Below are 16,272 nucleotides of genomic sequence, written 5' to 3' on the forward strand. Positions count from 1 at the left end.
TGTCCCTTTCTGTTGGACCTTGTGAATTCGAAGCACCCCTTATTATTACAACAGGTTGTGGTGAAAACTTGTTGGGATAGGATCTGTTGAAAAGGTTGTATGCGACTTTGTACTGTTCTCCTTCTGGAGTACAACTTACACTGGGTAAGAAAGTGGTTTCTCCAATGTATTTGTCAAAGGATAAACTTCCGACAGAATTGTCTTCTCTTCCTGATATTCTTTGGGCTACTGGTCCCAATGATGTGGGTCTTTTGGAAATACCGCCAGATGTTGTGACATTGAAAGCCAATGTTAGAATGCCGCGCATTCCCCAATACAAGATCTCTAGCGAAGGTGAAAAGGCGTTGCTAGCGATCATTTATGATTTGATTGAAAAAGATGTAATTGAAGAGACAAGAGGCAACGTTTGTAATAGTCCTGTTTTGCCTGTTTTGAAACGTACTGACCCTTCCCAGCCACCTGTTTACAGGTTTGTGATTGATCTTAGAGAGGTCAATAAAATAGTTGTGCCACAATTTCCAGTTGTCCCTGATATCACTGCCCTATTGACTATGATTCCAGCTTCTGCCACTTGGTTCTCGGTGATTGACTTGAAGAATGCTTTCTTCAGCATCCCGATTGCCGAGGAGAGCAGGGATATTTTTGGCTTCAGTTTAGGAGGCCGAAGCTTCCGCTTCAAACGCGCTCCTCAAGGCTACTGTGAAAGTCCATCAATATATAGTCAGGCTTTAAAAACACAACTTGATACGATTGTTTTACCTGATGGCGCTACCCTTATTTAGTACGTCGACGATTTGCTAGTCGCTTCAGATACCGACGAGATTTGTAGAGAAGCCACGTTATCGTTGTTGCGTCATTTGTCTGCTCTGCACCACAAAGTGTCTCTTTCAAAATTGCAATATTGTCGACAAGAAGTTACCTACCTAGGTCACCTCTTGTCGAAGGAGGGAAGGAAACTGACCCCAGAAAGAATACAGGCAATTGCAAAATTGATTCATATGGCACGTAGATGGGTTACGTATACCTCCCAGTATGATCTTGAGGGTATTATGGATGTTTTTCAGCAATGGAAAGCACCTAAGCAGCGATATGTTTTTGAGGTGATGTGTGCGTTCATTAATGAACAGTGGATGGACGAAGTGGGTAAAGCTCCTGAAGAATTGTATCGAGTGCGTTTCGAGTTTGCGAAAGGGCATATTGTGAGTCTTCTCGACATCGAGAGAGCGGTGTCGACGTTGGTCACAGAGAGAAGTGCGGGCTTTCTTGGGCATTACATCATATTGCAGACAATGGATACCGAACTTTTCCTTATTGGCCAAACCTTGGGTGGCATTAACTTGTAAAGATACACCGAATCCCATTCCGTGGTCTGAAGAGTGTCAGAAAAGTTTTTCCGAATTGCGTGATGCATTGTGTTCGGCTCCTGTGTTGGGTACCCCCGACTACAGTAAGCCCTTTACATTGTATGTCCATGAGAAAGAAGGTTGTGCATTGTCAGTGTTGACACAGTCTTTTGGAGACAAGCAGCGTCCATGCGCGTATTTTTCGCCGACTTTAGATCCGGTAGCTAAGGCGTTGCCGAGTTGCTTGAGAGCCACTGCGGCAGCAGCTGTTTCTATTCGACAGTCTGCTGGGTTAGTGATGAATAACATGTTGATTGTGATGGTTCCACATGCGGTGGCACTTTGTTAAACAGAACCAAGACACAGCACTTAACTAGTGCTCGAATGTCAGGTTATGAGCTGACACTGTTAGCAAGTCATGTGCACATAAAGAGGTGCAATACGTTGAATCCAGCCACGCTATTACCGATTCCAGTAGAGACAGGCGATGTTGAAAAGCATGATTGTTGTCTCAGGACAGAAGAAACGAAAGGGAGGATAGATCTAAGGGATACTCCTCTTCCAGAATGTGATGGTACTTTGTGGATTGATGGTTCGTGTTTAAAGTTACCGAATGGTGATACGACTTTGGCATATGCTGTGACGACTTTGCATACGATTGTTGAAGCTGCACGTATCCCACACAATTCAGCGCAAGCAGCAGAGTTGATTGCACTTACAAGAGCGTGTGTGTTGGCGAAAGGAAAACGAGTGAATGTGTACACGGACAGCCAGTATGCATTTGGTGTGGCTCACAGTTTTGGACGATTATGGAAAGAACGTGGGTTCCTGACTTCGCATGGTGCTAAGATCCAGCATGGTCAGTTGGTGAATGAGCTTCTCCAGTCACTGACCTTGCCATTACAAGTTGCGATTGTGAAATGCAGTGCACACAAAAAGGTTACTGATGATGTTGGTCGCGGAAATGCGTTTGCGGATGATGTTGCGAAAGAAACTGCAAGGAATGTAATGAGTCGAATGTATGTTGCAGGCCCTGCAAGATGGGTTGGTGATGTTGGTATGTGTGAAGATACGATTGAGAGCGTGAAATCCATCCAAGCTGAAGCTACAGAGAAAGAGTTGAATGAATGGAGGGAAAGTAAGGGTAGATTGGACTCGAATGGTTGTTGGACTGATTTGTCCAAGCATCAGCGATGGTTGTTACCCGATGCCTATGTGCTTGCAGTGGTGACAATGGCTCATGGAATGGCACATATTAGTGTAAAAGGGATTTGTAAGTTGTTGGCTCCGGTTTGGCAGAATGCGGGAATTCCAAAATGTGCAGAGAATGTGGTCAAGAATTGTATGGTGTGTCTGAAATACAATCCTGGTAGGGGAACCCCAACTCCAGCTGGTCATTTTGCACCTCCAACCTATCCGTTCGAGGTTTTGCAGCTAGATTTCATCCACATGGAAAGGTGCAACAATTTGAAATACGTACTCGTTGTTGTTTGTGCCTTTTCAAGATGGGTGGAAGCATATCCCTTAAAGGACAATACTGCCTTATCCACAGCCAAAGCCCTTGTCAAAGAATTCTTCCCTAGATTTGGAATGCCGAGAATGGTCTGGAGTGATAATGGGAGTGAATTTGTGGGTCGAGTGATGAAGAAAGTATGTGAGGGGCTAGGCATTCAGCAAAAATTCCACGCTGCAAATCACCCACAATCAGCTGGACTAGTAGAGTGCTATAATGGCACACTAAAACTGAAACTGGCCAAGATTCAAGCGAGCACTGGTCTTAAATGGCCTGATGCTCTGCCCTTAGCACTCCTATCAACGAGAATGACTGTTCACTCGCGGGTGGGACTTAGTCCTTACAAAATTGTGTTCGGCCGCCCGGCCAACATATGGGAAGTGCCATGGCCAACCAAATTTAGCGAGATCGAACACCCTGTACTGCTTGATTATTTGTATGAATTGACGGCTAAATTGTGTGGTTTACACCAACAGGTCCACGACACTCTGCCTCAGGTCTCTGAAACTCCAGGGCATCCGATCGATCCTGGATCTTGGGTGCCGATTAAGAATTTCCAGCGAACAAAGAATGACCAGCCCCGGTGGACCGGCCCTCATCTAGTCCTTCTCTCAACAAGATCAGCTGTTCGAGTAGAAGGGAAAAAGCACTGGATCCACAGCGTACACTGTAAGAGGGTCCCACTGCCTCTTCCGTACGACCGTAGGGTCCAGGAGGGGATCGCTGACTCTGAAACGGAGACTGTGCCTTGTTCCTGCCTTTTAGCGATGCACGTGTAAAAGGAACAATTTCTGAACAAGAAAGCGACAATATCTTGCAAAAAGCTGTGCCACCGTCAATTCGATTGAACACTACAGAGCCTGAACTCTTATTTCAAGACCAGACACCACCTGGAAGAAACAGTTATAATCTGAGACCGAGAACTATGGACAAATAAAATATTTCTTTTTGCTATTTTTGAAAGTGCAGCTCTCTCACCTGAGAAACCTTCTCATTTTTGTTTTTCGAACTGCCATCCGGTTCTGCTGCTAGGGTCGCGGTTGCCCAAGTCTTTGGAGTGCAGCTGAAGACGTTAGGTCGACAGTTCTGGTCAGTCTAAGGGAGTTGCCCTGGACTGACAGAAGCATTCTTTAGCATAGAACACCCTACCACCGCGGGCAACAATTAGAGAGGATGGAGTTTTTCGAGATGGAGAGACCTGCTAAGCGAATGAACTTTAAAGACAAAATGTGTATATTGATGACGAAGAAAAGATTTTTGATATTATGTATTTTCATGTTGCTTAGTGTAATGATGTTTCTAACTGGATAGGTTTTATTCACTTTTCAAGTGACATTTGCACCCACTACACAGCCCACACCTCCTTCTACTGTTTCCTCACATTCTTTTCACCCCCTGCCTGAACATGAAACCACTAGAAGATTAGAGTTTATCAATAACTCTTTCATTCAGCTTTTACACCAACACCAATTAGTAGTGAACACAACTAACTGTTGGATGTGTGGTCTTATGCCGCATAAGACAGATAAGGGTATCCCATACCTGGTCTTACCATTTAGTTACAATGGTTCTTTGTGGGCGTTTCAGACGATGTTCATATATGCCATCGAACCATATCCCCCACGTTTCACAAAAAGTAACTCGAGCAACAAGGTATTGGTAGCAGGAATTACAAATATGAGCAGAAACATTGACACCTATAGAACGATTCCCAGAGATAAGTTACAAGCTTACGATAGATGGAACGTAACAGGATATGGAATCACTCTGAGTGAGAACCAACGAGCAAAGAGATCCTCCCCGATTTGGATTGTACCCCATCAGGGTCACCTATGTCTGCAAGGTAATGGCAAAAATCCCAGAGCTCAGTTAGGGAGAAGTGTTTGCACTGAAACATATGTTTTTGCATCTCGGACTTCTCCTTCGTTCCTAGCAGCTAAGGGTACCTATTTCATCTGCCATGATAGGGCCTATAGATGGTTGCCCCCTGACTTCTCGGGCACATGTTTTGTTTCGTTCCTGTTGCCTCCCACCTACACGGCCGCGGCAGATTACCATAGGACAAGGATAGTTAGAGGTGTCATCAGTAAAGAAGACACTGCAGGACAAGAATTCGGAGATTTTGTAAAAGGTTTTCTGCCGTTTTGGGGGCCTATGGTGAACAGCAGGAACATAAGGCAATTGACAAGGGTGGTTGAATCCACTGTAATTGAAACTGCCAATGCCCTTAGTAATTTGACTGCTGAGCTCCAGTCGGATCGCCTCATGACTCTTCAGAATAGGGTCACGTTAGACGTCATACTTGCAGACCGAGGTGGGGTATGTAAAGTGATCCAATCAAGTTGCTGCATTTTCATCCCAGATAACGCTCCGACAGTTTACCAGGCCATTTCCAAACTACATAAGATCTCTGAATCTATTCACGTGGATGAAGGAGATTGGTCATTAATGGGGTGGTTCTGGGAACTGATATCCGCCTGGGGATGGAAAATTCTGATAGTCATTGGGATGATCATAGCCATTCTTTTCCTGTTCTGTCTGTGTGTACAGTGTGCTCCTGCAATATGTGGCCTCTGTGTTACATCGTGTGTAAGGAAACCTGTATCAAGAAACGAGCTAAGTAATAGGATGATGCTACAGCAACATCTCAATGACTTTATGAATATAGACCTGGACTCAGATTAGCATGAGTATAGGTTATTGCCTATGTAAGGGCAAAAGGAGGGGCTGTGGTACTGAAAATTCTGGACCCGTGTTATAAACATCGTCGTATCATGACGATTTTGGTACCAGCAGACCGATAATGATTCGAATACTATGCACAAGTATATTCGTCATGTTCGGGTGACGAAATCACCCTGAAATCGGAGTTTTCGTCCTGAACCCTCAGGTTCCATTTTGTGAACGACAGCCATTTTGTGATTGCCCTCACATAGCCAAATGACTAAGGCCAAATTCGATCTGAAGGACACGTACACCTTCGCTGGCTCCTCTGTTACCTGGGCAAGCTGACTCCACTGCCTGAAGCCAAACCTGTTCGGCCAGTTCCTTTCCCAGTGGCCGAATGAGATTAGTATCGAAGCACAACATGTCATAAACCGTTCATCGCACACAAACAATGCCTAATCTTACGCACACCTGTCCCTGTTTCTTCTTTATGACCTGCTTTACGAGGAGGAGGTGCCCATTTTTATTGGGGGTCCGTCGATATCTGATGAAAGTACTGGGCCTTGCCGGGTAATTGATTATGGACTGGAAAACTGAAATGTGGGCTTGTCATCATGACTCTGCTTTTTCTTTGTAGTGAAAATATGTGAATGGTCAACTGTAAAATAAGGAATGTTTGCCTGAAGCATATTATTTTGTATAAAAAGAGAAGACTGGCTTTGTAACTTTGAGCCGTCTCCTGAGAATATACACTGTGTTGTACTGCTAGGATACCTGTTACTGGCTGCAGCCAATAAATACGATCTTTGACTTCACCAAGAAGACTCTGTGTTTCTGTGGTCTGAAACAGGAAGGACTCAAAGTCTTTGGGTGTTCTCGCTGGCACCGCTGGGTTCTTAAAAACCCGGTACTTCACCGGCAGCATGAAGTCTTTGTATGAGTGCACCTATTTTTAAACAAAAGTAATGTGCACGGAGAGATCATTTTGGTTACACACACACTGGTTCTACCACTAGCAACTTCTATTGAAGCACTTCTCACAGAGTATATTGGCGATTTGCCATGTACTGATGAGGATGCAATTTTAATCTTTGTCGTTCTCTCTTTCTTGTTTTTTAACATAACAGTCCTGTGGTTGGGTGGGCCTTAGCGCGTCCATACCACCGAGGCTTTACACACAGCCCTGTAAATATATTCACACTCACCTGGTCCTGACGAATGCCTGATAGACCCTATCACATAGGCTGAAACATGTTGACCGTTTCTTCACTTGGGGTAACAGTGGACCTTTAATCTGTGTCCGTTATCCTTCACATTTTTTATCAGTTCATTTGGCGAAACTAATAAAAGATTTTTTTCTATCAAATTGGCCATTTTAAATTCTTCACTGCGCAATCACAAAACCAGCTCCGCAGTAACACTGGCGTTGAAGCACACCGGGATGGCATTAGGCCATTCATGGTGGGGCCCGATGATGAAACATGTCACCGACTAGGTCGGTGAGTGAGGGCTTTCAAAAAAACCTAATTACGTTTTTTTCCCTTTCAAACAACAGAGTGTAATGGCTTCCCTTTGCTTTCACTGGTAGTCATCCCTTGAACTAGTGCTTGACGCTCCTTTGTTGGTTTCTAATATTTTCCTGGGAGTATAGGAGCGTCCTTGTCTCCCTCCCTCTCTTGTTGTTACTAAATAGGATGCAAACCTGACAGGGACATCTGAGGATTACTGTAAAACCAACTGAGCTCACCAAAAGATCATCAATCTGTCTACTGACACAAGAGTTATCTGCCACATGGGGAAGAGTACAACAAGATATAGTCAAGTAAGGAAAACAAAAGTCTGTACTGCTGGAGGTCCTTATGTGGGGTAGAGAAAATCTAAGGCTGGGAGTTTGGAAATCTAAAGTATTTTTCAAACTAAATGAGAAACTTTACAAAAAAGAAGAACCACAATATTTGTAAGAGCAAGAAAAGTTAATTACCTGTAAGCGCACTCTCCAGCATTGGCATCTGTCAGATTCACATGCTTGTATAGTTACTAATCAACAGACTGGGAGTATGTGATAACTTGATAACCAGCAGTAATGAGCATTTATAAGGGCACATTTACACTTCCGTGTTTGATTATTCACAAAGATGTGAACATGTTATTAAACAAGCTTCAATTAGGTGAACATAAAATTAATTCCACTACCGGTCTGTTTTACCATAGCTCAAATTTCATAGAATTAGTGTATAAGGAGTACCTGAGAGAGGAGGGAGGCCAGCATATTAATTTATTAACAAAACCAATGCTGGATAACTGTATTTACAAGCAAGTAACCTTCTCCTGGTCTGCATGTGGAGACAGTAGTGCTTCATGAATGCAGGGCTGATTCTCAAGGTTACTGCTCCGCACACGTTCACAGGAGGAACTTTAGCATTGGCTAGAGCAGTTGATGGGATACTGCTCATGGAGAGTGAGCTTGTAACGTGTTCAAAATGTCAATTAGCTTTGGTGTGACAGTAGATTATAGATATTGAAATTCATCTTTCCATGGGGTTGGCCTTTTTGACTGTGAAAAAGGGCACAAAAAAGTTGATTTGATCATCTGAACGCTCTAGCTCTTGTTTGATGAAACTTTAGGCAACATTTGATGACCAAAGATGAAAGTAACCTTTCAGCCAATGTTGGAGGATTTCAGAAGAATGCCTGATGAATCACTTGGTGGACATGCAATTCTCTCTCTACTTCAAGTTTGGACCTAGGTTTTGTTACTGGTGCAAAAATCCTTCAGAAACCATTTTATCAGTGTGTATGTGAGAAATTCTTATATAGGGCCAGAGACAACACCGCTAAACCAAAATATGCCAAAGTACACCTAACAGTCTAAAATAAATGTCATAGGGGCCCACCTTTCAAGAGGACAATGTTTGAGAACCAGGATCCCTGCCATTTTGCAAACAAGCTTTGTTCCTTTGACTCCCATGCCACATTTCAATACCACCCTCCATCAACATGATTAGCTACCACCCCTACTCTTTCAGTTGATATCAAATTCTCTTCAGAAGTGGATTGTAATGAGGCTTTCTCATTAATTCACCGGCGCAGACACAGGAAAGGATATCTAACATCCACTTGTTTGATGTGATTTTTTTTTAATCTGTAGATATAATTCTAAGCCTTCATATGGGTTAAAATCCTGCGTACCACTGGTGTGAAACACTGTTGGCTAGTGATGCTTATTTTCCTTCCCTCTGACATTTTGGCTTCTACAATGGTGCCCTCAGTAATGGGGACTAAGAATAGCAAAAATTCCAGTTACATCTAGCGATCTTGTCAGCGAAAGATAGCTAAGGTGATCACTGGATTGACTTTGGTGACTGCTATGGAGTTTATACTTTGGCCACATCTGTTGAAACCTGGTCGGGCAATGCCACCATATAGGGTACTGAAGGGTTTTTGATCCTCTTTATGCTGCTGATGCATTAAATAATTAGGCATTATTTAGCTATTTATGCATATTGGTTCAGTGTCAGTATGCTTGTACTTTTAATCTCCAACTAAAAAAAGAAAATGCTCATTATCAATATTTGGATATGTGGTAGAAACTATGGGGGGGAGGGGTAGTTGCAGCTTAGTGGCTTACAGCTGGCCATTCACGAGGAGGTGAATGTGATGCTAAGCAAATGCTGTTGGATTGAGTGTATATGAATACTTTTTACTACTGTTTTATCCTTTACTGGGGATTTCTAGCATGACGACAGGGGAATGACAAGCATATAAATGTATATAAGATCCAAGCGTCTAGAAAGGAAGGAACCTGTCGGACATACTCACTGTGTTGCACTACAACATGAAAAGTATGGTGACAAATTTAAATGGCTATAGCACTGTTCTGAGAAGACAAAGGACATATAACCTTGCTTCAAGAAATAGCTAAAGACTTGGCTCTTCACCCAACCTCGCTAACTCTCACACTGCCAGTCCTCAGGTCAACTGTGTTCTCTCAGCGCCGGGACACCTCCTAGTGAGGTAGCTGTTTGCGCTTTATAAAATGCTATATTTATTATTATTATAACTCCGAACCACTGGAATATCAACAGGCTTGTCCTACAAGAATCAGACATATTTCTCTCCAGTATCATCTTCTATACCCTTAAGCCTCATAAATGTAAGAGGACTCTGATTTGTCTCACCAGCAAAACATACTGTATACTGCTCTTCTGTTTAAAAGGCAGTAAAGCAGTCACTGGAAGCAGATGAGGTTCATAAAGTTCAGATGTTTCATGTCATAGGTTATTTCTAGTTTTCACCCAGATAAAGAGGTACAGAGAAGAGCAATAGGATAAGGCTGTATTCTTTTTCGATTATAACTAGACTTTGACCCAGTAATACCTGTAATCAAGCTACTGAAGTGCATCAGAGGTAAGCCACTTCACACAGAATATATCTGCAAACTCATACAGAAGTGTTGGTGTAAAAATATCCCTAAAAGACAGTAGTATACATGGACAACAGTAAGGTTCATCACTCTTTTGCAAAAGAGATAAAAATATATGCCAAATATCAACACGCACTGAAAGGATCAGAGGGAAATAGAGGAACCATATTCTTCAAAGCAAAATATTCACTGAAAAAACTTCCCATTCGAAAGTCACATAGTTGAGAAAAATAGTAGGACAATGCCACAAGTTCCTTTACCAATCAAACAGCCAATAAACCGAAAATTAACAGACAAAAGCTAAATGTAGTGGATCAGTCAGGCTTATATGTGGATGTGAACCTGTAGGTAGGTAATGAGGTCCTCAGGGCACTCAAAGATGCTGTTTACCAGAAGTAAAGCTGTCCATCACACTCAAAGCTGGGCACTGCTAGTGTCATAAGTAAACTTAAGCTTTGCAAGTGCTCTGCAGACTTATCGCCTGCCAAAAGAGGCCACTGTCTTTCACTAAAAGAAAGTGTGGGCAACCTGGGTAGGAAAAGACAGGATAAATAGAATGTTTACATATGTGCCAACCTGTAGAAGTAGGAACATCCCCGAACGGTGTTGTGTGTAAAATGCTCCATCGTCTTCTCATTGCCATAATCCTCTGATGGATCAGACCACAGCAGATCACACATTGGGCCAAAGGCTGGCGGCTCCTTAAACCTGTCTAACTGGAAGGCATGAAGAGGATACGATGAAATGGGGTGAAAATGAAACATCTTCATTTAAATCTTTCTAAGTAGATTTATAGAAATATTTTAACAAATGCACCATGCATTTAACATTTCAGAAAGAAAAGAGCAGTGAGAATAATTAGTCACAGGTAGAGGAAAGAAAGTAATGAAATCATCATCAGTAGGTGGACAATAGGGGAGATGAAAAAATACTTACTTGTAATCCTAGTCATTGTAGGTATCTCCATTCAACGAGTAAGTAATTCAAGTGTGAGATTTCAGGATACATTTAACAAGAAGAAATCCCTCTTTTAAGAAATAAATAACAATAACTAAGTGTTTTTTCTTTTAGTTAAATACTCAACTTGGAATCCATTTTAAGTTTAAAACCTAATTCAGCAGCTTCAACCTTTCTCAAGTCTGAATATAAAAAAGGAAAAAAAGGATAGGCAGGCGATCCTAAGTAAAGAAAAGAGACCACTTTGAGGCAGCCAGGCTACTCCAGCAATCCACGATAAGATACAATGGCAGCTCGCCCAATTGGTTCAAATTTCGGAACTACTTTTTCGCTATGCATGTACATGCTTTCTATCAGCATTCGGTGGGTTAGTTAAAAATCTAATTAATACACATAAGAGAACTCCAGATTACAAGTAACACTCTAAGAAGGGTAGTGGAAAATCCAGACAACTATAGAAAAATAAATATCAAAAGTAAAATAAATGTCAAAATATTATGCAACAACCTTTCACGGAGAGGTCTGACCTACTTGACAGCCTGCTCTGGAGACACGTCAAGGCAGTAGCGTCTGGTAAAGGCATGTGTGGCTTCGATGTAGTCGCTAAGCAAAGTTCTCAAAAGGGAGCTTCTCTAAGAAGGTCAAGACAAGCTACTTTTAAAAAATTGTGAATATATTGCAGGCCAGGGGTCTCCAACCAGTAGCTTATGGCCATGGAGCCTTGCCGTGTACATCATTCAGAGGGTCTGGAAGCAAGAGATACCCATTTTCACACTACAAGAATCAGCATCAGGCCCTTAGAGTTAACACATGGCAAATCAATGGCAGAGACATGCAGAGAGAGATGACCACAGGAACTGTAACATGACTATATGTCTCTGCCATAAAACTAGCAAAATGTGAGAGATTGGCTATGTTAAGGGACTTGTGCAATACGTGTCATGCTGTGTTTGTGTGTGAACACTGAGCCTGGATACATAATTGTCAGCAGTAGCTGCGAGGAAAGCCTCGAGCACAGTACTGCAGAAGCTTGAATGTTAGTATGCAAGTAGAGTACATGTGCAGCCCAGAAGCCAAAGAGAGCAGGAGTTGAAAAGAGAAGATGTACAAAACTCACTTGCCTTCGTTAGGGTAGAAAGGAAGTGTGCATGTTTGTCAATGTGTGTGTGAGCCTGTGCACACACAAGAGCAGGAGTTTCTGGGGTGGTTTACCTCAGTGGTAGCAACCTGGCATCGGAGACCACCAAAGATATTTGGTGCCTCACCTCTCCTAGTCCACATGGGTTTTGTCTCTGCCAAACAATATAATTTTCTGGCATGATGGTGGCCACCGCGGACATACCAGTGGTCCACACATAAAGGTGATACTTCTTGACATATTTGGGCATCCATGGCCTAAATATGGCAATCCCTGGATTAATGGTGTCTATCCTGGACAAGTTGTGGGCATCCTTAGCCTTTTGGAGCTATACTTACATAATGCTAGCAAACGTGACATACTGATAAAAATCCTTCACACTTGGACCTGTCCTCACATAATGGTGGGTTTAGTATAATAATGGTCATTTTTTGCAGTTTGTGAGCATCTTTGACTTTATCGTGGCTATAATGGTAGGCCACGGTATAATGGTGACCTTTCTCTGGCATAATGGTGCCCATTCTTGGCAGACTGTGGGTACCCTAGATATTGTAGAGTCTGTCCCAGACATTGTGGGCGTTCTTTGCATACTGTGGACATAATTGGCACTATGGTAGCTCTGTCCATCATTGCACACTAAGTTGTATGTGTGTATTTGATATAAATGATACGCCTAATTTTGGGGACGTTTTATTTACAAGAAACAAAAATTGGTATTCAAGGGGAAAATAGTGTCCTGACATTTATTAGCTGTAATTCCAATGATATAAGTTTCTTTACCAAAAGGAAAATCCTTGGATTTGGCAGAAAAAAACATGCATACATTCAAAAGCTGATATACTGATGTTTGGTATCAGAACTACTGCTTTTTAAAACTGATATTAGAATAATTAATGTTTGATGCCTGAGACTTCCTGCTGATTTGTTTATTTCATTACTCGTGTGGAGGCATTTCATATTTTTAATCTTTTTCTCTCACAAATGTCTTGGAATACATTCTTATCATCAAAGGCTGTGGTGTACTCACCCCATCACACTCCACCCTCAGTTGTGTCAAAAAAACTCCATCAGAAGGTATCAACATTGGAGACAAAGGAGTTCTTCACATCTCACTCTTTGATCCTGGAGCCATCACAATGCACCACAATCCCACAACTGCTTTGCAGCTCTGCACATCCATTTCAAAGACTTTGTGTCTCACAGTTCTAGTAAGGCACAAGTAAGGTCCTCGAGCAGCTGCAATGCTACCCTTCACAGATATAAAGCGCTAACACCAGGGTATCATCAGTTGGTACTACAATCATGAGAGCCAGGCATGCTTGTGTAGATTTCTTTCCCAGCATCTCAGTCATGTTGATCCGCTGTTGCAATCTCACAATGGAGGTAATCTTCATGATCATTCTCTATTCAGGAAGGACTTGTACGTTTTGTCAGGGATCACCCAACTCCCCACTGGTTACTGCAGCTCAGCAGAGTGACCATCGTTCCTGCAATCTCGTTGGACAGACAGGCCTCAAAGAGGAACAAGCAGGTTACGTTTAAGAAGACACAACCAACTTTGTGTTCAGAAAGCTGCTAATGTTGGCGATCTAACACAGACTTAGAAAATGTACCGGTTTTGTGGCAATTTAGAAGTATGTATCTTGGATGAATTAATAGCACATCCTGAGCTCATTGGTAAGCTGTGGATAATTCTGATGAAGGACCAAGGTTCCCTGATAAACAATCTGTTAGCCAGTGTTAGATAAAAAAACAACCCTGTAATCTTTTTTGATTCCTACTTTACTTCCGCAAAGGAACAGAAATATATTCTTTTACTCATAAGATTTTGGTGTTTTCGATTGAGTATTTAAAATGAAGCAGGGCCACCTTCTCAACAAGTCAGTTCTGAAGTAAAGACCAGGATGATTTCTGTGTAACTACCTATGGGACATTCTCCAATCAGATTAGGAGAATGGTCACCAAACATTGAAAAATCCTGACGTCTGATCCCATTAACCTTCAAAAAACAATGTTTTCGTTCAAACAGGGCAAAGCTCTGAGGGAACTTTTGGTACACATCAGACTAAAACCCTTACTAGCAAAAAAGTGACCATTCGGTCACTGGGGCACTTGCCCCCGGTAGCTGACCACTACCCGTGCGGCCATCGTAACATCTGCCCTAAGCCAAAGCAGGTAAGGAACTAGACCTTGGTCTGCGGTCCCCTTGGGCCCTAAGACAGTACATGAATTGAGACACAACAAACGTTGTTTATATTCTCATCTGCCAGTGTGACCTAAAGTACGTGGAAATTACCACCAGAAAGATTGGCGTCTGAATAAATGAGCACAGGAGCACCTTCAGGTGTGAAAATAACAGCCACGAAACTGATGCACCATTATCTGTCCATGGGACACTCAGAAAACAACTTTACGTGGTATGTCATTGATGAACTACCACCCCAAGCACCCGAGAAAAAAATGTTCTCCTACGAACGACGATGAATCTTTAGACTTATGAATGCTACTACTGGCCACAACGATGAGATCCCTTGGACACAATTGGAGGAAAAACATGGGTAACCGCTTGACATTGTCGCTACACCTTGTTAGCCCCACCAGTTATTAAAAACCTTCCACTGTTTCATATTGCACACTCATTTTCACACAATCCAGGGCAATATGAACATATGTCCAGAGATTCATGGATCATTTATGACATTCGGGGGCCCGCGAATAAATTAATGTGCAGTTCAATGGCACATTGATGTACTTATTTCTTCCTTCTTGTTGCAGTTATATTTAACTCCAATAGATATTGTGCAATTAAGCACTCTACACTCCACCATTTTTCATTATTTTTATTGTATTTAATTTTTGACCTCTTCATGAATTTTTAGATATGACCTGCATGTGGCATTTATATCGGTTGCATTTTGCATTGGCTGCTTACACACACAACAGCCCCTGAAGACCCGACAAGCTCTGCACACAGGCGAGCTGGATTTCAGTAATCACTTGAGGCAACCGGGACTTCATTTCCCATGAAGCCTGGAATATCAGACGCTGAAAACGTCAGCAAATAGGAGCCCTGCCCGCCAAATAGCCCTGTTCCACCCACATATCAAGACCGTCTGCCTGAACACTAATCGTCCAACAGTGGTCTGATGCGGAACTAGGCCGGTTCGCTCCCAGGTTCCCAACCTTGACTAAATAGGTTTTGAGCGCGGCCACGGCCTCAGATGCCTTGTACTGCTGCTTCATGGCACCCCTCCCACCCTGACATCAATTTAATTTACAAGGCATTTCAGCTTAATCCGCTGACGACTACCAAATATGCATGTTAGCGCCTCAGCTCCCAGCACCATTTCTCGACTTTTCTGGCAATAACATTGAGAGGCCTGCTCAGACTAGCCCTCATATTTCCGAGCACTGAATCGCGGCACCCGCTTCCCGCACTAATTATTAACATCTGTGTAATCTTACTCCAAGCTTAATTTGTAAAAGAAAAAGTTCCGGGTCCAAACGTTAGCTCCGAAAAATGTGGCCGTGGCCCCAGAATGTTGGGGTGCTGAATGCACAAGTTACTTACCTTCGGTAACAATATATCTGTAAGAAACAGTAGTTAGTATTAGATTCCTTACCTTAGAATATCCCCAGGCGTCAGACTAGATCCGGAAACTTTTGCGTAGCAGTACCCTTGCGCGTCGGTAGGCGTCGTCTGCGGCTCCGCGTAAGTCGCCGGAGTACTTAGACGCCGAACGTGCGCGCTGACATAAGTTCTTATACACAGCTTTTCCGCGCCAGAAACGCAGAGCCATGATAAAAACCAACACTGGAGCCATGAAACTAGGGCCCTGAAAGGGGATGACCGTAACCCTAGATATCGGTTCGCAGAACGGGGAGGATGGGTGGGGCGGTAAGGAATCTAATACTAACTACTGTTTCTTACAGATATATCGTTACCGAAGGTAAGTAACTTGTGCATCTGAAAGAAACAGGTTAGTATTAGATTCCTTACCTTAGAATAGATACTCCAGCAATACCAACCCCGGTGGTGGGTCTGCGAACCAATAATCACACCAGAAAGCCCTGGAGGACAGAACGGCCAAAGAAGCCATCCCTCCGGACTTGGCTGTCCAGGCAGTAGTGTCTTGCGAACGTGTGCAGCGAGGCCCACGTAGCTGCCTGACAGATGTCCTGCAAGGGGACTCCCCGGCCCAGGGCAGTAGTAGCCGCCGTGGCCCGAGTG

The 16,272-nt window shown here is 43.0% G+C and overlaps 1 protein-coding gene across 1 annotated transcript in view; it reads right to left on the reverse strand.

The window, feature by feature from the left end:
- PPP3CC (protein phosphatase 3 catalytic subunit gamma) overlaps positions 1 to 16,272 on the reverse strand; it is a 744,021-nt gene that overhangs the window by 335,044 nt on the left and 392,705 nt on the right. The window contains exon 6 of the mRNA XM_086943633.1: positions 10,523 to 10,662. Coding sequence (XP_086799759.1) covers positions 10,523 to 10,662 — 140 coding nt within the window. The remainder of the gene's footprint in view (positions 1 to 10,522; positions 10,663 to 16,272) is intronic.

The sequence above is a fragment of the Lissotriton vulgaris genome, chromosome 11 (genome assembly GCF_964263255.1).
Source record: "Lissotriton vulgaris chromosome 11, aLisVul1.2, whole genome shotgun sequence".
NCBI lineage: Eukaryota > Metazoa > Chordata > Amphibia > Caudata > Salamandridae > Lissotriton > Lissotriton vulgaris.